The following is a 24,949-nucleotide window of genomic DNA, read 5'->3' as shown; positions in this document are numbered from 1 at the left end:
AATGCCTAGCATTGAGTCCTAGCTATACTTGCTAACAAAGAACTAAGGTTTGGTGTAGAAAGCTCAGGAGAATTTACGGCTCCCAAAAGTGAGTTATTTATCAAATATAGGAGAGTGTTTAATTATGGGAACAAAGAAGCACAATGTCATCAGAAGGGAATGCAGACATAAAGAGAAGGACACGGTGAAGTTTATCTTTACGTTCTAAATTTCATCTGTTAGGCTGGGTAGTCATCCCAGATGATTCTTTATATTTTTCTTTATATCTTTTTCTATTTACAAAGCATTTCACTTTTTTAAGTGAGTTAATGAATTGATAAAGACACAGCCCTTAGTGATCAAAGTAAAGTGAGTCAAGTCCTGACTTCAGTTCTGAAAATCTGTTGCTGAATGACTCACTTTGTGATCCAGGTGCCTCAGTTTCAGTAATACGTGAAAAAAAAAATGCTAAGGATAGTTCATCTAGGAAGTTCTCAGGTGAAAATACCACCTTTAGAAACACAATCTCATTACATTATAAAACATTTGGGAGTGTAACCTATGTTTCCACGCCTTTATGCTTTTTTAAAAAGTCACCCACATTTTTTGTTTCTGAAAAACAAAAACAAAAACAAAAACAAAACTGCAGCCTAGGACTGAACATGTTTTCTGTTGCTCCGTAAATCAAAGTGAAGATATAAATCTTTTGCAAATATTATAATGTCCAGAAATGATTCATAGGCTTTCCCTAGTTTTGCTTCTATTTAAGCGACCCTTTAATGAACATTACTTAAAACTCTTCTTCCCAATTTATGATTGTCATCTTACATAAAACCCTACAAGATTAGGAAAATGAGCTTGCAGTGACAAGTGACTACCATTTCACATAGAAGATTTGAAACTCTGAGCTATACTAACAATTAGCTTGGTCTCTAGCTATCCCTTAGACAGTAACATTTCAAATGTAAAGTACCAACTTCAGAAAAGTTTATATCAAAGTGTTGACTTATGAGAAACGGAAACACTAGCACAATGGAAAATGCCTGAGACATATTTGGAAAATGTATAACCAAGCCTAAAAACTTAAGTCAATTCTTAAAAGTGGTTCTGTTTATAGAAGTCAACAATTCTATTTTCTAAGTTGTATAAAATACTAGTAAAATATCTCTGAATTCTAAATAAGTTTCTGTAGCACTTCAGTAATGGCAAGAAATTAACAGATAATTCCTTAGCAATATGATATAAAACACTTCAAAGAGATCAAGTAAAACAAAACTGTGAGTGATAAGTTAATAAACTGAATTTAAGTTTTTAGTTTTAAAAAACTTAATTTTTTTTTAAAAAGTTTCTCGACATGCTCTGCATGACTTCATTCATTCCTCACAAACATAAACATTCCAAAGTTAGGATCATCAACATTCTCGTGTTTAACTTCGAGTAAATACTCAAGTTCACCTGTAAATCTGTCTTGCTTCTGTCAAGATTTTCTGTTTCTCTGCCTTCTATTACTCACCAACTGCATCTGGATTTACCGGTCTGGAGACATCAGCTTGCCCCATGATTATATTGTCTGATGTATCTCACGACAACAAACTGTCCCGGACAAAAGCAAACTTTTCTTAAAAGATAAATCCACATAAAGAGGGGACATGTGATCCTCTCTCAGTGTCACTGCCAAACATCAGGAGAGGGCATGAAGTCAGTTCATCTGCTGAGGTTTCTGTTTCCCATACAGCCTGGGCACTCGTAGTTCTTACAAAACTGTCTTCACACTGGCTCTCTTCACACAGAAATGCCTGTCATTCCAGAATGCACACTGTGTAGAGCTGAAGTGCAGGAAGGGGAGGAGACTGCCAACAACATTCTAGCTGCTGACTGGCATAGCTCAGAAGTCCACACCCCCTGTTCCTGACTTTGAGTTTGGTTGGAACTCTCCAAGCTCTGAGTCACAGAAGAAAGGGAGCCTGCTCAAGAGCATGCCAAAGAATTTACAAATGTAATCACAGGATGGTTATGAGTAAAAGGCTAATAGGACCAGTAGTCCATTCAAAGGTATGTTTTAGACACAAGTTTACCTCAAAAGTACCAGATTTCACTGTGTTATGGACTGAATGTTTGTGTCCCTTTACAGTTTACATATTGAAATTCTAACCCCCAATGTGATAGTGATAGGAAGTGGGTTCTTTGGGAGATCATTAGGTCATTGAGGTAAAGCCCCCACTAATAGGATTGGTGCCTTATCAAAAAGGACCCAGAGAGCTCTCTCTTTCCATCATGTGAGGGCACGCAAGACAACTGTCTGAAAACCAGGAAGAAGGTCTTCATAGATACCCTGGCACCTTGATCTTGGACTTCCCAGTATCCAGAACTGTTAGAAAGAAATGTCTGTAGCTGGGCGTGGTGGCTCTTGCCTGTAATCCCAGCACTTTGGAGGCCGAGGCTGAAGGATTACTTAAGCCCAGGAGTTCAAGATCAGCATGGACAACATACTGAGACTCTGTCTCTACAACAAATTTAAAAATTAGCCAGGCAAGGTGGCATGTGCCAGTAGTCCCAGCTAATGGAGGGAGGGGAGGTGTGGTGGGAGGATTGCTTGAGCACAGGAGGTGAGTTGTGAGCTGTGATTACACCATTGCACTCCAGCCTAGGCAACAATGCAAGACCCTGTCTCAAAAATAAATAAAAGAAAGAAAGAAAAGTTTGTTGTTTAAGCCCCCCAGTCTATAGTATTCTGTTATAGTAGCCTGAACAGACTAAGACACGCTGCTTATTCTAAAATTTTATTTCCTACCTGTAGGTGGGCATGCCCAAAGCAGGGTGCGATCTATGTACTGGGAATTAATAACATTAGAAACAATATTTTAGGGTTGAATATACCTTTTCTGAGAATACAAACAAATATTTCTGAAAATCTGTTTACTAAAACAATAAGCTTGAAATAAATATTTGGAAGGTATTATATAATAGTTCGCTTCCTGCTAAAACTCAATAATCTCCATATGATCTCGGGGAATAAAAAAAATACAGGGAGTAGCCCTACATGCTGGGCATAATACATGGAAATATCAGCTAATCACATGCAGCAAATGAAGGTCCAATTTGTACACTGATTTTTCTTTTTTTATCCATAACTAACTTAAATACAGCCAAGTACATAAATATTAAGGATATAGCTTGATAAATTTTTATTTAGTATACTACCATAAATTTTCTAAATGTAAAAAAAAAAACCACACATAACACAACCTTAACATATCCTCCACATAACCTGGATTATTCCACTAACATCTAAAGGTAAAAGAGGAAGCTAACAATTTTGATTACTGTATTAAGGAGTTATATATTAGTTACTGCATTTAATCATCACCACAACTAACCATGCATTGGAGGTATATTTATTTACCCTATTTTCAGATAAGAAAACCATGGATAGTAAGGTCAAATCCTGTGTCTTATATCACCAAGCCTGTAAGTACCAAAGCCCTAATATTCATTCAATAAAAGACAGATACCCTTGGGTGCAGTGGTGTGCACCTGTAGTTTCAGCTACTCAGGAGGCTGAGGTTGGGAAGATCACTGGACCCCAAGAGTTTGAGTCCAGCCTCGGCAACATAGTGAGCCCTATCTCTAAAAAAAAAGAAAAAAAGTAAAATAATTTTTTTTTAAATGACAGCTACAAATAATAGAAATTTTCATTTAAATCTTTGTTCTCCAAACTGAGATCCCAGAAAGATTTCTAGCATCTGAACTTTCTCTTACTTAGCCTATCCTTGGTACATTCTCTTCTCTCTTATTATCTTAGCCCCATTATCTGCTTTTGATAGAGGAAGAAAAAAAAAAAAACCAGCAAAGGTAACAAATAAGAAAACGTCAATGCTAAGGCATCAGTAAGGGGAAAAAAGTACAGAAACATTCAGACAACATTAAGTTACTACCAATATTAATTGGTAGTAATTAGAAAAACATTAAGATATTGACCATATAGGAAAGAGAGTAAAAGGAAAAATGCACTGAAACTACAATTCAATTAATAATGCCCAATACTTGGGAACCTAGGTACTTATATATATTAGCCTAAAATCAGACCATGAGCATAAGCAGTTTCCACTGCTGTAAAATGAGAATACAAAAGGTGGCAAATGTATTGCATGGCACTCAGGAGGTGCTCAACATACTGTAATTAACAACATTGTTATCACCATCATCGTCATCATGGAGCCAATACAGCATATTGCTTAAGAGCATGAGCTTTGGAGTTAGATTGAAATTTTAATTCCAGCTCTACCACTCATTAAGTGTTAACACTAGGCAAGTTACTTCACCTCTCTAAGTCTCAGTTTTCTAATGTTATAAAAGTATACAACAATAATTACTAGTGCAAGGTTGGGCGCGGTGGCTCACACCTGTAATCCCAGTACTTTAGGAGGCTGCCTGTAATCCCAGCACTTTAGGAGGCCAAGGTGGGCAGATCACCTGAGGTCAGGAGTTCGAGACCAGCCTGACCAACATGGTGAAACCCCGTCTCTACTAAAATACAAAAGTTAGCCAGGTGTGGTGGCGGGTACCTGTAATCCCAATCCCAGCTACTCAGGAGGCTAAGGCAGGAGAATCACTTGAACCTGAGAGGTGGAGGTTGTGGTGAGCTGAGAGAGATCACGCCATTGCACTCTAGTCTGGGTGAAGACTTTCTCAAAACAAACAAACAAACAAAAAAAAAACAGCTAAGTCTAGGCCTGGCACAGTGGCTCACTCCTGTAATCCCAGGACTTTGGGAGGCCAAGGCAGGCAGATCACCTGAGTTCAGGAGTTTGAGACCACCCTGGCCAATGCGGTAAAACCCCCATCTCTACTAAAAATACAAAAGTTAGCCAGGTGTGGTGACTGGCACCTGTAATACTGGCTACTCAGGAGGCTGAGGCAGGAGAATCGCTTGAACCTGGAAGGCAGAGGTTGCAATGAGACAAGATTGTGCCACTGCTCTTCAGCCTGGGCAATAGGGCGAGTTTCTGCCTCAAAAAAAGAAGGAAAGAAATGCTAAGTCTATTACTTATGTGCCAATACACTACATGTTGCCTGACCATCGTGTTCCATTTTTCTTCTAATAATCAGTATTTACTCTGTGCTAATTGGTAAGCAGACAAGCAGAAAGGTAGGACGGTACTGGCACACTAATGGCATTAAAATGAACAATAAAGCCTTGAGTTCACTTTAATTTTCCATGCATTATGTTTTAGAAATGCAAAAGGAAGTCTGACTTTAACTTTGTAAGAGGTAGACAGCTATCTCTTGTTATTTGTTAGCTAATAAGTTAACTCCCTTTTTAGAGTACTTTTTCCTTCACAGCTTAGTGCCTCAAGGGGAAGTAGTAGAATTAAAATTTGTGATTCTTTTCCTATTTTATTTAGGGAAAGGTCAAGAAACCTTAGGTCAGGTGCAGTGGCTCACACCTCTAGTCCCAGGACTTTGGGAGGCCAAGGGTGGCAAATCACTTGAATCCAGGAGTTCAAGACCAGCTTGGGCAACATTGTGAAACCCTGACTCTAAAAAAAACAAAAAACAAAAAATTAACCAGGCATGGCAGCACATGCCAGTAGTCGCAGCTACTTGGGAGGCTGAGGCAGAAGGATTGTTTGAGCCCAGGAAGCAGAGGTTGCAGTGAGCTGAGATGGTGCCATTGTACTCCAGCATGGATGACAGAGTGAGACCCTGCCTCAAAAAAAATTAACATGCTAGAAAAATAAGATTTAATGACAAAGGAATTGAAGCTACCATTGAGATTTAGACAGCACTTAAAGCCCTCTAACGAAAGCCTTTTTTATCTTTATTTTTTTTTAGAGACAGAGTCTTGCTTTGGTCACTTAGGCTGGAGTGCAATGGTGCAATCATAGCTCACCGTAACTCCTGGCCTCAGGCAATCTTCCCACCTCAGCCTCCTGTGTAGCTAGAACTTCAGGCATATGCCACCCACCCAGGTAATTCTTAAATTTTTTTGTAGAGACAGGGTCACACTATGTTGCCCAGGCTGGTCCCAAACTCCTGGTTTCAAGAGACCCTCCCTGGGAAGGCCTAGGGGGAGAAAAATTTAAAGTTGTACTTTATAAATAAATAAATAAATAAATGGAGATCCTTTAGCCTTAGCTTCCCAAGATGCTGGGATTACAGGCATGAGCCACTGCACCCGACCCAAGCCTTTCTTGTTTTATTGAAGAACTGTTTCTAATTACCATGTATCGCCTCTAAATTGCTGGGCATACCAAAGATATTCTTTTCCTAAAAGCCTAGATTTGGACAGTTCCACAGGTAATGCTCAACAGAGAAACTTAAGATCATCAGCTAACAGCACAAGTTGCTCCAAAGCAGGCCGCATAAATCTAAATTGAATTTCTCATCAGCAAGCCATGAATTGTTCCTTCCCTCCATTAAGCTAATGCTAATTTGTTAAAATTGTTTATAAGCAATAAGAATTATAGAATATCTTTCCTAGGTTCCATCCAGAAGATGAGGAAGACTTTATCCTCCTTTTTCTGAACAAACTATAGTTTGATTGTCTTCTTATATGTTAGTCATTGGACTTCATTTTACTAAAGACAGACTGAGATCACAGTAGGCTTGCACTGTTCGTGTCTGAGCCAGAGTTCTTTCTGGAATGTGCTTGGTGTTTTAAATTCACTATAAAAATTGTATTATAGTGAATTAACTTGTAGTGAGAATATGTATTTTCAGTTGAAAACCATGATCTCTAAGTGTATCTAAATCCTTCTCTTGCTGGTTGAAATTTTATTATTATTATTATTTGAGACAGAGTTTTGTTCTTGTCTAGCAGGCTCAAGTACAATGGTGCGATCTTGGCTCACTGCAACCTCCACCTCCTGGGTTCAAGTAATTCTCCTGCCTCAGCCTCCCAAGTAGCTGGGATTAAAAGCACCTGCCACCAGGCTCAGCTAATTCTGTATTAGAGACAGGGTTTCACCATATTGGTCAGGCTGGTCTCAAACTCCTGACCTCAGGTGATCCGCCCACCTCAGCCTCCCAAAGTGCTGGGATTACAGTGGTAAGCCACTGCGCCTGGACCCATGTTTATATGTTTAATAAAGCTTATAAGATCAATCCCAAGAGTATAAAGCTTTAAATTAAATATACTTTTATGCTGAAGTATGAATACAAATTGGATTACCTAGGAAAATAAGCTCTTGACTAATATAATTATAGCTCCCTCAGCTTAATTCAGCATACTTCTTTCTTATGACTTGAGATGTCTCAGGGAGGTAAACTCCAGTGAGGTTAGGAAGAAGTCACTTTCCTCTAGGACAGGATGACCAACAGAAATTACTAACAAATCACACGAATACATATTCACATCAAAGACTAATCTTCAACTTCCGAATACATAATTGGGGGAAAGCGCAGCTTTCTTTTCTTTACCCCATGAGCTACTCTAGGTTGGCTGGCACTGGATAGTCATGGGAGGTAACATCCTACAATTGATATTATGTGCCTCAAACTACATGTGGAAATTAGAAAACCTTGCTAGTCGTCTGCAAACTCTTCATCGTCTCATCTACTTATACAAATTGCTCCCTTGGCCAGGAATTTCTTTCCCAGCTCCATTTTGGAAATTCCTACTCATCCATTAAGAACTAGCTGAAGTTGAGGCTGCAGTCAGCTGCGACTGGGCCACTGAACTCCAGCCTGGGAGACAGTGAGACCCAATCTTAAAAAAGAAAAAATTTATACACACAAAAAAATGAACTGGTTCAAATGTTATCACCTCTGTATGGGCCTTTCCTTAATCACTCAAGCAGAATTCTCCTAAAGATTCTCTGAACCCTAATTGTGTGCTCAGCACTACGCTGGTGCTAAAAACAATTTTTGCCCATAAGGTGCTTACAGCTCAAGAAAACAGGATTTAGGCTAGGCGTGGTGGCTCGGATCTGTAATCCCAGTACTTTGGGAAGCCAAGACAGGTGGATCACTTGAGGTCAGGAGTTTGAGACCAGCCTGGACAACATGGCAAAACCTTGTCTCTATTAAGAATACACAAATTATCCAGGCATGGCAGTGTATGCCTGTAATCCCAGCTACTTGGGAGGCTGAGGCAGGAGAATCACTTGAACCCTGGAGGCAGAGGTTGCAGTGAGCCAAGATTGAGCCACTGCACTCCAGCCTGGGCAGGACAGAGTGAAATTAAGCCTGTAATCCCAGCACTTTGGGAGGCCGAGGCGGGTGGATCACGAGGTCAAGAGATCGAGACCATCCTGGTCAACATGGTGAAACCCCGTCTCTACTAAAAATACAAAACATTAGCTGGGCATGGTGGCGCGTGCCTGTAATCCCAGCTACTGAGGAGGTTGAGGCAGGAGAATTGCCTGAACCCGGGAGGCGGAGGTTGCGGTGAGCCGAGATCGCGCCATTGCACTCCAGCCTGGGTAACAAGAGTGAAACTCCGTCTCAAAAACAAAACAAAACAAAACAAAACAGGATTTGTAGCAGAGTGTGAATACTTAGACACTATGTAAACATACATTGGTGGGTGTGTGTCTAGCTTTGTCCTGAGTTCAGGGGAATTTTTATTTTATTTTTAGCCAGAGTTTTGCTCTGTTGTCTGGGCTGGAATACAGGGTATGATCACGGCTCACTGCAATTTCAAAGTCCTGGGCTAAGCAATCCTCCTGCCTTGGCCTCCAAAGTAGCTAAGACTACAGGTGCACACCACCACTCATGGCTTAAAATTTTTTTTTTGTAGAGTCAGAGTCTCTCTATGTTGTCCATGCTAATCTATAACTCCTAGCTTCAAGCAATCCTCCTGCTTCAGCCTCCTAAAGTGCTAGGATTACAGGTGTGAACTATAGGTTCCTGGCAAGAGAAAACATCTCAAATGTAGTAACATCTAAAATCTGAAAGAATCAGTCATAGGAGGGATGACAGAAGTGAGAAAAAAGTACAAACATCAAGAGATAATACTAGAGAGGTAAAGAGCTGATCATGGCCAGGTGTGGTGGCTCACGCCTGTAATCCCAGCACTTTGGGAGGCCGTGGAGTTCAAGACCAGCCTGACCAACAAGGTGAAACCTCATTTCTGCTATTAAAAAAAACAAAAATTAGCTGGGCGTGGTGGCAGGCGCCTGTAGTCCTAGCTACTCGGGAGGCTGAGACAGAATTGCTTGAACCCGGAAGACGGAGGTTGCAGTGAGCCAAGATCATGCCACTGCACTCTAGCCTAGGCGATAAGAGTGAGACTCCATCTCAAAAAAAAAAAAAAAAGAATTGATCATAACTGTGGTTTTTCTGGACATATCACCAAAATTTTTTTTTCTCTGACCTCAGGATCAAGCTAGACACACTTACACCCACCAATATGTATTTGTATAGAGCCTAAGTACTCATACTCTGTTATAAAGCGTACCACCCTGAACTGCAGTAATCTTCAGACTTCTCAATTAAGCTAGAAACTCCTTGTGGGCAGGGCCCATGATGTATTTATCTTAAACTCTCAATGCTTAGGACACTTGGTGTATAGTATACATGCAACGAGTATATATTAATCTTGAGTATAAGGGAAGAAAGAGCATTCTTTAAGCTTTTCTTAGAGATTCTATTCCACCATGGTAGAATATTCATCCACTATATTCATCCAAGGTAGACTATTAATCCACTGTTCTGCCATGGATAGAAAAGTCCATGGTCTCTACATTTCTTCTGGTCTCCAACAGTGAAATTTTTCTCACAGAGCCAGAAAAAATGTCGAGACCATGGACTATTCTATCATTCCACACAATCCTGGGAGCTGCTGTCAAACTCTTACTTTTGTGGGGAAAACACAGTATGTTCATGATGCTTTTTGAGAACATACTGCTTTGCAAGTAGTGACAAGGAAGATACATTTGTCATATGAACCTTCCCATACTCCCTCATTTAATCACAACTGTGAGGCTTAAGATCCTTAGAAGAAAGTGGTTGTACTTCATGTGAACTAGCCTGAGGAACAGGCTGAAAGAGACAGCAAGTTAAAGTTAAGGCAGGGCCACTGGAATCACCAGATATTCATGCAACTTACCCGAAATAATACTGGTTTATTCTTGTAGCCCAGTGTAATGGCTTGATCTCGGCTTGCTGCAACCTCTGCCTCCTGGGTTCAAGTGATTCTCCTGCTTCAGCCTTCCAAGTAGCTGGGATTACAGGCATGGGCCACCACACCTAGCTAATTTTGTATTTTTAGTTAGAGACAGGTTTCACCATGTTGGTCAGGCTGGTCTCAAACTCCTGATCTCAGGTGATCCACCCGCCTTGGCCTCCCAAAGTTCTGGGATTATAGGCATGAGCCGCCTTGCCTGGCCTAATTTTTGTATTTTTTTTTTTTTTGCCATGTTGGCCAGGTGGGTCTCAAATTCCTGACCTGAAGTGATCCACTCGCCTCAGCCTCCCAAAGTGCTAGGATTACAGGCATGAGACACTGTCCGGCCATATTCACAATCTTTGATAGTCATTCTTTAAAAAGTAAATTACTATGACTTTTCTAATAACGCTCAGTTAAAGGCTATGAGTATTAATAACAATTTAAAAATTTAATTTTTTTTAGAAACAGGATCTCGCTATGTTGCCCAAGCTGAATTTGAACTCCTGGGCTCAAGTGCTCTTCCTGCCTCAGCCTTCCAAGTAGGTGGGATTACAGGCAGACACCACCACACCTTGCATTAATAATAACAAAGTCTAAGAAACCCAGGAATGGTTTTTATTTCATCTTAAGACTATTGAGAGTATACTAATTTGTTATCAGTTGAAAATCAACTTCCATCTTACTGGCCATCCATTCTTTCCACTCCAAATGGTACTTTTTCATGAGCTGAAGGTAGATTTTATGAAGTTACAATAAAAGTGATTAAGGAGCCTTGTTTTTTTAAAAAGTGCTTTATTATGATGTTTTTTTCTATTTTAGATTTAAAGGATACATGTACATGTTTGTTGCATGGATATACTGTGTGATGCTGAGATTTGGGCTTCTAATTATCCTATCACCCAAGTAGTTAATGAAGTACTAAGGACTGGACAGGTAGCTTTTCAACCCTTCCCCCGCTCCCTCCCTCTCAATTTTGAAATCTCTAGTGTTTATTGTTCCCATCTTTGTGTCCATGTGTACTCAATGTTTAACTTCAAGTGAGAATATGCTGTATCTGGTTTTCTGTTTCTGTATTAATTCGCTTAGGATAATGGTCTCCAGCTGTATCCATGTTGATGCAAAGGACATTATTATTATTATTATTTGTTTTTATGGCTCTGAAGGAGTGCTTTATGAAATCACATAATATTCATAAAAACAAAGTCCAGTTGACATCTATTAAGGAACCAAGAGGTATCAATGATGTGTAGAAACTAGTCAGAAGTCAAGGAGCTCACATCACAGTTGTGAAACGTGACTGACTAGTGACTCAAAGAGATTACTATTAGCCACTGCCACTTAATCTTCCTTCTCCCTTTTTCACAACTCTTCCTAACTCAGCTGGCCCTCAAATTCATTTTAAGTGAGTGAGAAAAGAATCTGAGTATTACCAACACTAGATATCCAGTGGGAACACAGTATGTGTCTGATGATAGCTGGCTCTAACATTTATAAAAGTTATGCAGAAGTTGCTAACAAGAAATCTCCTTAAACAGTATTGTTTTCCAGTATATGTACAGGACAATATAGCCTTCATCCTCTACTAAATAAAATTTCTGAGTAATGAACACCTAGTTACACTATGACTCAATAAAAATTCCTGTAGAAGAACTAGGATGACTAGTGTTTCTATAAAACCTGCTCAAGCCAGTAATTCAAAAGCACTTTGTTGTCAGCCTTGGTGGCTCACCCCTGTAATCCCAAAATTTGGGAGGCCAAGGCAGGCAGATAACTTGAGGTCAAGAGTTTGAGGCCAGCCTGGCCAACATGGTGAAACCCTTTCTCTACTAAAAATACAAAAATTAGCTGCATGTGGTGGTGCACGCCTGTAGTCCCAGCTACTGAGGACGCTGAGGCAGGAGAACTGCTTGACCCTGGGAGGCGGAGGCTGCAGTGAACTGAAGATTGTGCCAATGCATTCCAGCCTGGGCGACAGAGTAAGACTCTGTCTCAAAATAAATAAATAAAAGTTTAAAAACTAAGGCTGGGTGTGGTGGCTCATGCCTGTAATCCCAGAACTTTGGGAGGCCAAGGCAGGATCACCTGGAGCCGGGAGTTTGAGACCAGCCTGACCAACATGGTAAAACCCTGTCTCTACTAAAAATATAAAAACAATCAGCTGGGGCTGGGTACAGTGGCTCACGCCTGTAATCCCAGCACTTTGGGAGACTGAGGTGGGAGGATCACAAGGTCAGGAGTTCAAGACCAGCCTGGCCAACATAGTGAAACCCCATCTCTACTAAAGAAAGAAAAAAAAAGAAAGAAAAAAAAATTAGCTGGGTGTGGTGGTGCATGCCTGTAATCCCAACTACTCGGGAGGCTGAGGTAGGAGAACAGCTTGAACTGGGGAGGCAGAGGTTGCAGTGAGCTGAGATCACGCCATTGCACTCCAGACTGGGCAACAAGAGTGAAACTCCATCTCAAAAGATAAATAAATAAAATAATAATAAAGCTGGGCGTGGTGGCTCACGCCTGTAATCCCAGCACTTTGGGAAGCTGAGATGCGTTGATCACCTGAGGTCAGGAGTTTGAGACAAACCTAGCCAACATGGTGAAACTCCGTCTCTATTAAAAAAAATACAAAAATTTGCCGGGTGTGGTGGTGGGCGCCTGTAATCCCAGCTACTCAGGAGGCTGAGGCAGGGAGAATTGCTTGAACCCTGGAGGCAGAGGTTGCAGTGAGCCGAGATCACGCCACTGCACTCCAGCCTGGGCAACAGAGTGAGACTCCATCTCGAAAAAATAAAATAAATAAAATAAAATAAAAATAGCTCTTCAGCTGGCTGTGGTGGCTCATACCTATAATCTTAGCACTTCAGGAGGCAGAGGTGGGAAGATCGCTTGAGCTCAGGAGGTGGAGACCAGCCTGGGCAACAAAGTCGGGAGTGCTGGCATATGCCTGTGGTCCCAGCTACACAGGAAGCTGAGGCAGGAGGGTCACTTGAGCCTAGAAGGTCAAGGCTGCAGTGAGCTTTGTTCACACCATTTTACTCCAGCCTGGGCAACAAAGCGAGACCCCATCTCAAAAATAAAAATATACAAATAAATAAAAATAGCTCTGCTTTTCTAGTTCCAATGAGAAACACTTAGAAGGACAAAACCGCAGCACTACCAATTTTTAATCACTCAAAACTGATTTTTGGTCTCTATTTCTTCTCTCTTTTATTTATGTTTCCTGGTTTCTGGTCATTTCCCTAAGTAGTAAGAACTGCTATCTGAAAAATTAGAAGATAAATAAAACAATGTTGAGTTCAAATTTATCTCTACTCTGTTATGTGTGAATAACTCTAACAAAAGATTTGAAGAAAGTTAAAACTTAGAAAATAAACTAAATTCAACTTCCCAAGTGTTGTCTCCCAATTCTCTATGAATAATAATAGCTAACATGAATTGAACATGTATTATAATGTCAACAATTGTTCTAAGTATTTTACATATATTAACTTGTCTAATTCTTACAACAAGTCTATGAGAAAGAATGCATTTATTATCTTCATTTTATAGATGAGAAACTGAGTAACACAGGAGTAAACTGGTCTAAGTTAAAAACTGGCAAAGTTAGGATTCTTATCTAAGTAATCTGACTCTGGGTCTCCATTCTTTGCTATACCATAAACCTAGATATACAACAAAAACTCTCTAGCTGTAGTCTTTCATGAGAAACCCAAAATTACTGAAGCATAGGGTTACGTAACCTTTTAACCATATTTACGCTACTGAAGCATTATTATTAGCCATGTACAAGTATGTTTTATGAGCATGCATGATATTTATTTATTTATTTATTTGAGGCAGGATCTTGCTCTGCCACCTAGGCTGGAATGTAGTGGCACGATCACGGCTCACTGCAGACTCGGCCTTCCTGGCTCAAACAGTCCTCCCATCTCAGTCTCTTGAGTAGCTGGGACTATAGGCATGTGCCACCACACCTAGCTTATTTTATTTTTTGTTCAGATGAGGTCCTGCTACGTTGCCCCCGGATGGTCTTGAACTCTTGGGCTCAAGGGATCCTCCTGCCTCCCAGGGTGCTGGGATTACAAGCATGAGCTGCCATGCCCAGCCCTATCTATATTCTCTTTTTTTTTTTTTTTTTGAGACGGAGTTTCGCTCTTATTACCCAGGCTGGAGTGCAATGGCGCGATCTCGGCTCACCGCAACCTCCGTCTCCTGGGTTCAGGCAATTCTCCTGCCTCAGCCCCCTGAGTCGCTGGGATTACAGGCACGCGCCACCATGCCCAGCTAATTTTTTTCTGCATTTTTAGTAGAGACGGGGTTTCACCATGTTGACCAGGACGGTCTCGATCTCTTGACCTCGTGATCCACCCGCCTCGGCCTCCCAAAGTGCTGGGATTACAGGCTTGAGCCACCGCGCCCGGCCCCTATCTATATTCTCTAAGGTAGTTAAGAAGTCTCTAGTTTTAGGCTGGGCAAAGTGGCTCACACCTGTAATCCCAATACTTTGGGAGGCCGAGGTGGGAGGATCACCTAAAGTTGGGAGTTAGAGACCAGCCTGACCATCATGGAGAAACCCCATCTCTACTAAAAATACAAAATTAGCCGGCAGTCGTGGTACATGCCTGTGATCCCAGCTACTTGGGAGGCTGAGGCAGGAGAATCACTTGAACCTGGGAGGCGCAGGTTGTGGTGAGCTGTGATCCCGCCATTGCACTCCAGCCAGGGCAACAAGAGCGAAACTCTGTCTCAAAAAAAAAAAAGTCTCCAGTTTTTCCCTTCCCCATGTTCACCAAATTCTTTTTTTAGATACAAAACAAACACAATAAAACAAAAAACTTGCCCTAAAGACACTGCCACAAAACTGTTCAAAGAACACAGATATAAAAAAGAAATATAGGCTGGTCAGAGTGCAGTGGGATTTACAATTAATTGATCTCAACCAATTACAGATTTGTTCCTTCTCCACTCCCACTGCTTCACTTGACTAGCCTTAAAAAGAAAAAGTAAAGGAAAAGAAGGGAAATAAGTCATCCTTCAGTACCCAAGGGGGATTGGTTCTAGGACTGTCCTTGGACACCAAAATCCATGGATGCTTAAGTCTGTTATATAAAGTGGCAAAGTGTTTGCATATAACCTATACACATCCTCCTGAATATTTTAAGTCTTCTCTGGATTATTTATAATACCTAACACAGTGTAAATGTGATGTAAAGTTTTTATATTGTATTTTAAAAATTGTATTATCATTTATTATTGTATAATTATTATTTTTTCCAAGTATTTTCAATCTGTGGTTGGTTAAATCCATGGATGTGAAACCCTTGGACACAGAGGGCTGACTATATAGATGCTATACAATTAAGTCTCGATAATTTCCATAAGTACAAATCATGCTGAATAACATGGCAGGAAATCCCAATAACATAAGTATTTTTATCTGTATAAAATCACTTCCCTCTGTCTTACATTAAAAGTTCTCAATCTCCTCTTTGAGAGCTGAAAATGTAACTTACTCATTGTTTTCCTTCATGGCAGTTAGGGTAGTAAGCCAACAAAAATTTATTAATAAAAATGAAATTAATGAGCCAACAAAAATGAATTAATAAGTCATTCAGTCCACCGATCATACATCCATCCATCATTCACCTTTGGGATGGGGTTAGGATAGTAACTGGCCTTTATTGAAACCAACATTAAGCCCTCTATCCTGGATGCATTATGAGATTATAACCAGAACTAAACAAATACATACCTTTAACATTAAGCCAAGCTCCCCAACCTAGCAGGAATGTACTTTCTTTTTTTTTTTTTTTTTTTTTTTGGTGTCAAAGTTCTTTATTTTTAAAGTTCTGCCTTAGGGAACAACACCATGCTACATATCAAAACCCAATTGAGGTTACAATGCTCGATGATATACTGGATGCACTCTAAAATACCATATCTGACAAGAATGAAAAGAGAGACAACCTTTAATGATGTTCAGAAAGAGGGAGAGTGACAGAGACAGAGAAGAAGAATAAATTATTCTATGCTGATTTCTGCTAGAATGGCCTCATTAAACAATTTATAACACTGACAAAAGGTCTGTACACAAAGGGAACAAAACCAGGACCAGTCTCAGCTTTATATAAGGGATTTCTAAATCAGACAAACACACAGTTCTAAGGCACGGTTCCCAATACTTGTTACTCTTCAACCCTTTACACAGAGTTCTTGTCCAATGTCCATGTTTTTTCTAATTTCTTACTAACGGTTTACCAATTATACTTTCTGTTTTCTATCATCCCAAATCCAAACCGAACGACATTAACCAATACAATAAAATCCACCAGTCTGGTCAGTTCTACAGATACAAATTCTGGTTTAGACATTAATCACGAGACTCAAGTATATCTATCCTTCTTCCACACATATTCTCACCTCCCTTTACATATTGACCCATCTCAATTTTGAGGAAACACTCAAATTCTAAGGAAGTTTTAGGATCTTTCCCCCAATCCATGATTTGCTTGTTGGCAAGCTGCTTTGGTGGGCAGCAGTATAAGAAATTGTTTGGAATGCCTTGCTAGAACAGATAAAATGGATGTGTAATCAGTGAATTATTATAATCTATTGCAGTAAACAGAAGGACAGGAAGGATTTACTTATGAACTTCCCTCACTCATTTCAGAAGGGAGAAAATTATGTCTTAATAAGGCAAGAAAAAAGGTAGATGAGAAAATACAGTAAAATATTAATACTGTAGTGACAGCAGGGAAGGGTAGGTTTCCCACCACTCTACATTGCTGGGAAAGTTTCTGGCATAAAAGTCAAACTCTCTCACATCATTCTTTGCACAAGGAACAACAGCTGCTTACATCAAAAGGGGCAGAAAGCCACTTAAATACTTTTCTTTAAAGATGAGACATTTCTTTTGAACTGAGCATTACAGAAAGGAGAAAGTAGGGAAAGCTCACTCAAAGAGGTCCTCAAACATGCGCTGTCCCATTGCTATATACGCCTCCTTTTCTTCTGGTGTCATCTGAGCCACTAGCTCCGGCCGTTGACTCACTTCACTGTAGGAGAACGGACGGCCAGCCACCATGACAATGGGGTCATCTGCTACTTCTTCAAACTCGTCATCCTCCTCTTCATCCTCTTCTCGTTGATGTGCAGCCACAGTTGCTGGATGGGGTGGAGAATCATCATCTGATTCACTGGTCTCACTTTCTGAGTCACTGCCATTGGCAGTGGTTACTGGAGCGGCTGCCCCCACTGAACCAGCCATGGCAGAGGAAGTCTTTTTCTCATGAATGAGCAGTGCTCGCATGACTTCTTCATTATCATCAGGCCCTGCACGGCCTTCTTCCTGCTCCTGAGATGCATCCATATCTATGCCCCCTTCTTTCATATCTTCAGAACTATAGGCCCCTTGGACAGTGCTCTCTCTCAACCAAATGGGCCTCTCTTTAGCAGATTTCCCTTCCAGGGAGGCTCGATGAAGATCTTGGTCATCCATGTTAATGACAACATTCTGAGTGTATAAGTCCTCATAGGAAGGACCTTTGGTGGTCCATGCTTCCCGGTGGTGCCTACCTGCCAGGCTAGCAGCTACAGTAGTAGTTGCTGCATGGTCCTTGCTCTGTTTCAGGGCTGGGATTTCTGTGGGTTCTGGCTCAAGTATTTCATAGGCCAAGTTCACATCCTCTGTCTCCCGAAGCAATGCATAAATGGGCTCAATTTGTTCATTAAACCTTGCCAAAAGTGTGCGTGCATCTTTTTTGGGCATTGCTGACTCATCCTCTTCTACCTCTGTATGGCAAAAAGTATAGCGGAAAGTTCCCGAGGTCGCACACGGGCCGCTCCGGGGTCAATGGTTCTTTAGAGGACCAAGGCAAGAGGGTAACTCATTACGGGAGGATAGTTAAGAGGGTGGGAAAGGAAGGAGAAAGCATAAAATGCAATGCCCGGCCAGGGAACTCCGAACAAGGAACAGGGAACAAGGTTTACCAAAGCGAATCCTCGAACACTCCCACTACTGCTCAGGAATGTACTTTCTTTGGTGCCATTTTTGTCTTGTACTATTTAAGACGTAACTCTTAAACCTTCTTGCTATTTGTGCCCTTTGATTATTGAGCTCTAAACTGAAGTGAGAAAAAGACTGACTCACCCTGTGAGGGGAAATGGACAAAATAAAGCAGCCAGGCCTACCTTTTAGTGCATCTAAATTATTTTGGGAAATAAACTAAGAGAAACAAAGAATATAGCAGCACCAAAGGAAACCTAAATAAGAAATTTAAAAATGCTTAAATAGGTCAAATATAATATTAATCTTTTTATGCAATAGAAAAAAGGAAAGCTATAGCTATAGATTACAATCTGACATGATGTAACTCTAGCTACCACAAGATAAACACTGGTTTGATGAATTAAAAAACCCACGAATCTTCAGTGAGTAATTAGAGGCCATCCATCAGCACCATCTATAAAATGGTCCATTATACTACTATTATCTTCATTCAATGGAAGCCTCGATTATAGCATGTGAGTGTGTATGTGTATATGTGCACATGCCCATGTGCTCTGGATTTCATTGATGTTTCAAACAGTAATCTTGTAAAAACTACCCTGCCTTTGAGTCAACTCAAAGCTCTGATCAGGGAAAGTCATTTTTAACATGATGGGACATGCAGAAGTCAGCCAGTGAGGTTGTTTTGACTGTAGTAATAAACATATTGTAGAACTGTGCAAAAACTGACAAATTGTTCAACACAACAGAATATACAGTCCAAAAATACACCTAAGACCTTACAAAACTTAGTGTGACCAAACTGGCATTGTATACCAATTAAAAAGGCTGGTTTGTTAACTTCTTGGCTTTAATTTTTTTCTAAGTTATATTTGATAATCACTTTGTCAAATATCAAAAGCAAACGTAACTTCTCCTCAACTATTAATGTTGTATTAAACCTATACGATAAATTTAGGACTAAATAACGCCAATAATTTTTCTAGTTTTTCCCATTACTTGACATAAATACATCTATTTACTTATCTACAGCATATTTCTAGTTTTATATAGGCTATATTGTTGAGATCACTCCTAGGTATTTTATAATTTGGGTTGTTATTGTGAATTACTCAACTCCTTTAAATTTTCTATAGGTAACAATCCCCTTTTTTTTTTTTTTTTTTTTGAGACAAGGTCTCATCCTGTCACCCAGGCTGCAGTGCAGTAGTACAATCATAGCTTGTCTTAGTTTGTTCTCAGCTGCTATAAAGAACTGCCCAAGTCTGGGTAATTTATAAAGGAGGCCAGGCATGATGGCTCACACCTGTAATCCCAGCACTTTAGGTGGCCGAGGTGGATGGATCACCTTAGGTCAGGAGATCAAGACCATCCTGGCCAACACAGTGAAATCCCGTCTTTACTGAAAATACAAAATTAGCTGGGTGTGGAGGCAGGCGCCTGTAATCCCAGCTACAAGGGCGGCTGAGGAAGGAGAATAGCTTGAATTCAGGAAGTGGAAGTTGCAGTGAGCCGAGATCGCACCACTGCACTCCAGCCTGGCAACAGAGTGAGACTCCATCTCAAAAAAAAAAAAAAAAAAAAAATTATAAAGGAAAGAGGTTTAATTGACTGACAGTTCAGCATGGCTGGGGAGGCCTAAGGAAACTTACAATAAAGGTAGAAGGTGAAGGAGAAGCAAGGCATCTTCTTCACAAGGCAGCAGGAAGGAGAAGGGCTGAGTGAAGGGAGAAGAGCCCCTTATAAAACCATCAGATCTCCTGAGAACTCACTAACAGGAGAACAGCATGGGGGAAACTGCCTGCATGATTCAATTACCTTCACCTGGTCTCTATCCTGACATGTGGGGATTATGGAAATTATGGGGTTTATAATTCAAGATGAGATTTGGGTGGGAAGACAAAGCCTAACCAAATCAATGGCTTACTACAGCCTCAATCTCCCAAGCACGAATGATCCTCCTACCTCAGCCTCCTGAGTAGCTGGGACCACAGGAGTGCAAAACTACTGCCAGTTCATTTTTAAATTTTTTATAGAGATGGAGTCTCATAATATTGCTCAGGCTGTGCTCAAACGATTTGCCCACCTCAGCCTCCCAAAGCACTGGGATTACAGGTGTGAGCTGCTGCACCTGGCCCAGAGAACACGTTTTGATCATATTAACGTATGCAAGCAATGTTGTAACAGAAAAAAAATGAACTAGACGGGACTGGGCGTGGTGGCTCACGCCTATAATTCCAGTACTTTGGGAGACCGAGGTGGGCGGATCACCTGAGGTCAGGAGCCCGAGACCAGCCTGGCCAACATAGTGAAACCCCATCTCTATTTAAAAAAAAAAAAAAAAAAAAAAAGAACTAGAAGGATATACACAACCTTCACGGTATGTATGGGTTGTTACCAGACAGAGGTGGCCAAAGGAGACTTTACGTAACAAGCTTTACTTTATAAAATGTGTTTTAATGTTATCAATTTTTAAATCAATTTGGTAGAAATGCAGGCATCATTATTATTTAAATATTTAAGAATAAACATAAATTATCCTATTCTTAGGTTAACTAAAGCTTTTAACTGGAATAGCTGAATTTTCTCATCTACAAAGATAAGCAAGCATATCACTTTCGTTCTAGTTTTTGATCTATCAAGGTAATAATTTGTAACTATTTGTAGATTAGCTAGGCATGTGACTGCTCGCCTGGCTATTCGGGAGGCTGAGGCAGAAGAATTGCTTGAAACGCAGGTTTGAGTGAACCGACATCGAGTATGCCCTCCTCTGTCACCAGTACTCCCACCTGGGCAACAGAGTGAGACTTCATCTCAGAAAACGCTCAAAAAAAAAAAAAAAAAGGTATATGTATACACACACACACACACAATATACACACACATAAAGTGTAAATATATATACAAAGTGATTATATATATATATATATATATATATATATATAAAATCCTTAGATACTGCAAGAAATCCTCTTAGGTCATATTCTTCCAATGTATTTATAGATTTGACCTAACAAATGGGAAAAAACAGGCTGGCCACGGTGGCTCACGTCTATAATCCCAGCACTTTGTGAGGCTAAGGTGGGGGATCACCTGAGGTCAAGAGTTTGAGACCAGCCTGGACAACATGGTAAAACCCTGTCGCTACTAAAAATACAAAAAAATTAGCTGGGCATGGTGGCAGGCACCAAACAAACAAGCAAAAAACAGCTATAAATCAGCATGTTAAAAAAATGTAACTACTGTACATAGATAACTTCCCTAGAAAAACATCATAAAAATAGATATATCAAAATGTCATTAGTGATTACCAATGGGTAGAAAGGTCAAATGATTTAAATTTTTCTCTCTCTCTTTTTTTTTTTTTTTTTAAACATGGAGTCTCGCTCTGTCACCAGGCTGGAGCGCGATGATGTGATCTCGGCTCACTGCAACCTCCACCTCCCGGGTTCAAGCAATTCTCCTGCCTTAGCCTCCTGAGTAGCCAGGATTACAGCCACGTGCCACCATGCCCCGCTAATTTTTGTATTTTTAGTAGAAATGGGTTGTACCATGTTGGTCAGAATGGTCTCCAACTCCTGACCTCGTGCTCTGCCTGCCTCAGCCTTTCAAAAGTGCTGGGATTACTGGTGTGAGCCACCATGCCTGGCCAATTTTTCTCTTTTTAAAAATTTTTTAATTTTTTGAGATGGAGTCTTCCTCTGTTGCTCAGGCTGGAGTGCAGTGGCCCAATCTCGGCTCACTGCAACCTTCGCCTCCAGGGTTCAAGCAATTCTCCTATCTCAGTCTCCCAAGTAGCTGTGGCCAGAGGCGCAAGCCATCATGCCCCACTAATTTTTATATTTTTAGTAAAGACGGGATTTCACCATGTTGGGCAGGCTGGCCTCGAACTCCTGACCTCACGTGATCCACCACCTTGGCCTCCCGAAGTCCTGGGATTACAGGTGTAAGCCACTGAGCCTGGCCTTAAAATGTTCTCCTTTAAGCCATATGTTCTTAAATAAATACAAATTGTCTGTGTAATCAGAAAAAAATAATGATTTGTTGGATTTAATCTACATATAATTTATATAGACTTTCTATAACTGAATTAAGTGGAATAGAACAAATGCATTTTTTTTGTTTGTTTTGTTTTTGAGATGGAGTCTTGCTCTGTCACCCACGCAAGAACCTTGGCTTACTGCAACCCCTGCCTCCCAGGGTTCAGACGATTCTCCTGCCTCAGCCTCCTGAGTAGCTGGGATTACAAATGCCCGCCACCATGCCTAGCTAATTTTTTTTGTATATTTAGTAGAGACAGGGTTTCGCTATGTTAGCAAGGGTGGTCTCGACCTCCTGACCTCAGGTGATCTGCCTGCCTCGGTTTCCCAGAGTGTTGGTATAAGGCGTGAGCCACTGCACCCAGCTGGACAAATGTATTTTTATACCATCGTTATCAGCTTTTATTATTATTATTATTATTATTATTTGAGATAGGGTCTTGCTCTGTCCTCCAGGCTGGAGGGCAGTGGCACAATCTCATTTCACTGCAGCCTTGACCTCTTGGGCTCAAGCAATCTTCCCAACTGAACCTCCCAAGTAGCTGGGACTATAGATGTTTGCCACCATACCTGCCTGACTTTTTTAAAGATTCTTGTTTTTTTTTTTTTTTTTTTTTTGATGGGAGTCTTGCTCTGTTGCCCAGGCTGGAGTGTAGTGGCGCAATCTTGGCTCACTGCAACCTCTGCCTCCCGGGTTCAAGCAAGTCTCTGCCTCAGCCTCCCAAGTAGCTGGGATTACAGGTGCCTGCCACCAAGTCCGGCTAATTTTTTTCGTATTTTTAGTAGAGACGGGGTTTCACCATCTTGGCCAGGCTGGTCTTGAACTTCTGACTTCATGATCCACCTACCTCAGCCTCCCAAAGTGCTGGGATTACAGGTGTGAGCCACCGTGCCTGGCTTTTTTTTTTTTTTTTTTTTTTTTTTTTTTTTTGTAGAAATAGGGTCTCCCTATGTTGCCTAGGCTGATCTTGAACTCCTGGGCTCAAGTAATCCTCCTGTATGGGCCTCCCAAAGGACTGACATTAGAGGCATGAGCCACCATGCCCAGCTTGTCAGCTTTTAGTTATGAAGATTTTGCTAACTTTCTAAAATAAACAGGTATACTTTCTTTTTCTCTGATATACTGATTGATAAAGCATTATAGAGCTGTCCCCTCTTATCTGCAGTTTCACTTTCTGTGGGTTTCAGTTACTTGTGGTTGATTGCAGTCGAAAGATATAATATGGAAAATTTCTAGAAAGAAATAACTTGTAAGTTTTAAATCATGTGCCACTCTGAGTATCTTGATGAAATCTGATGCCATCCTGTTCTGTCCTGCCCAGGATGTGAATCATCCATCCCCTTGTCCAGAAGCATATCCACACCATATATATGTTCACTGCCTGTTAATCTCTTAGCAGCCATCTTGGTTGCCATATAAACTGCGGCGGTATTGAAGTGCTTGTGTGCAAGTAATCCTTATTTTACTTATTTGTTCTATTTTATTGTTATTGTTGTTAAATTCTTATTGCATCTAATTTATAATCCAAACTTTATCACAGGTATGTATGCATGTACAGGAAAAAACAGTATATACTGGTGTTCAGCATTACCCATGATTCCAATGATCCTCTGACAGTCTTGGTCTTGGTATATCCCCCGTAGATAAGAAGGGACTACTGCAATCATCTGTTTCATCAACATGACTTAATTGTCCATAATACCTCTGGCCTAATCACATTTTAACACTAGTCTACATAGGATTTTCATTTCTTGAGTCACTTCGGCAAATTATATTTTCCTAGAAAATTATCCATTTTAGGCCAGGTTCAGTGACACATGCCTGTAAGTCCCAGCATTTTGGGAGGCCAAGGTGGGCGGATCAGAAGGTCAGGAGAATGAGACCATCCTAGCCAACATGGTGAAACACTGTCTCCACTAAAAATGCAAAAATTTGCTGGGCGTGGTGGCAGACACCTGTAATCCCAGCTATTCAGGAGGCTGAGGCAGGAGAATTGCTTGAACCTTCAAGGCAAAGGTTGCAGTGAGCCAAGACTGCACCACTGCACTCCAGTCTGGGCGACAGAGCAAGGCTCCATCTATTAAAAAGAAAAAAAGAAAATTACCCATTTTGGGGGGAAGGAAAGCGTGGGACCAGCCAAAAAAAAAATAAATTACCCATTTCATCAGGACTTCAACAAGGGTATCAAGGTAATTAGGTGGACAAAAAAAAAATATTTCCAACTTTGTACCATATCTAAAAAAGAATTGCCAAGCATGGTGGCTCATGCTTGTAATCCTAGCACTTTGGGAGGCTGAGGTGGGCAGATCATGAGGTCAAGAGGTCAAGACCATCCTGGCCAACATGGTGAAACCCTGTCTCTACTAAAAATACAAAAATTAGCTGGGGGTGGTGGTGGGCACCTGTAATCCCAGCTACTCGGGAGTCTGAGGCAGGAGAATTGCTTGAGCTTGCGAGGTGGAGGCTGCAGTGAGCCAAGATTGCACCACTGCACTCCAGCCTGGCAACAGAAAGAGATTCCATTTCATCAAAAAAAAAAAAAAAAAAAAAAGGAATCAATGACTTAAAACCCAAAACTATAAACATCATAAGGAAAAAAAATTGAGGAAAACCTTTATGATCTTGGGTTAAACAAAGATTTCTTTTTTTTTTTTTTTTTTTTGAGACAGAGTTTCACTCTTGTTACCCAGGCTGGAGTGCAATGGCGTGATCTCGGCTCACCGCAATCTCCGCCTCCCGGGTTCAGGCAATTCTCCTGCCTCAGCCTCCCGAGCAGCTGGGACTACAGGCATGTGCCACCATGCCCAGCTAAT

General features: G+C 40.8%; 1 protein-coding gene and 1 pseudogene across 8 annotated transcripts in view; both read right to left on the bottom strand.

Moving 5' to 3' along the window:
- Window positions 1-24,949, bottom strand: part of PHACTR4 (phosphatase and actin regulator 4) — a 127,973-nt gene that overhangs the window by 54,430 nt on the left and 48,594 nt on the right. For 3 of the 7 annotated variants that reach the window (XR_004259386.1, XM_032246585.1, XM_032246584.1), the window contains exon 1: window positions 1,493-2,350. The exons of the other annotated variants lie outside the window; for them this stretch is intronic. Coding sequence is in view for 2 of the 3 variants with exons in the window: in XM_032246585.1 (XP_032102476.1) it covers window positions 1,493-1,538 (46 nt within the window). In the remaining variant the exon portion in view is untranslated. Of the gene's footprint in view, window positions 1-1,492; window positions 2,351-24,949 lie in introns of those variants that run through there. 7 annotated transcript variants of the gene reach the window in all.
- LOC116529556 lies at window positions 15,362-18,745 on the bottom strand (annotated as a pseudogene). Its single transcript, XR_004259541.1, has 2 exons — window positions 18,699-18,745; window positions 15,362-17,928 (listed from the first exon to the last, which is right to left on the bottom strand). The product of XR_004259541.1 is annotated as a general transcription factor IIE subunit 1 pseudogene (transcript).

This window comes from Sapajus apella, unplaced genomic scaffold, assembly GCF_009761245.1.
Source record: "Sapajus apella isolate SASKATOON/1434 unplaced genomic scaffold, GSC_monkey_1.0 scaffold62, whole genome shotgun sequence".
Taxonomy (NCBI): Eukaryota; Metazoa; Chordata; class Mammalia; order Primates; family Cebidae; genus Sapajus; species Sapajus apella.
This window is presented reverse-complemented; position numbering and strand designations above follow the sequence as displayed.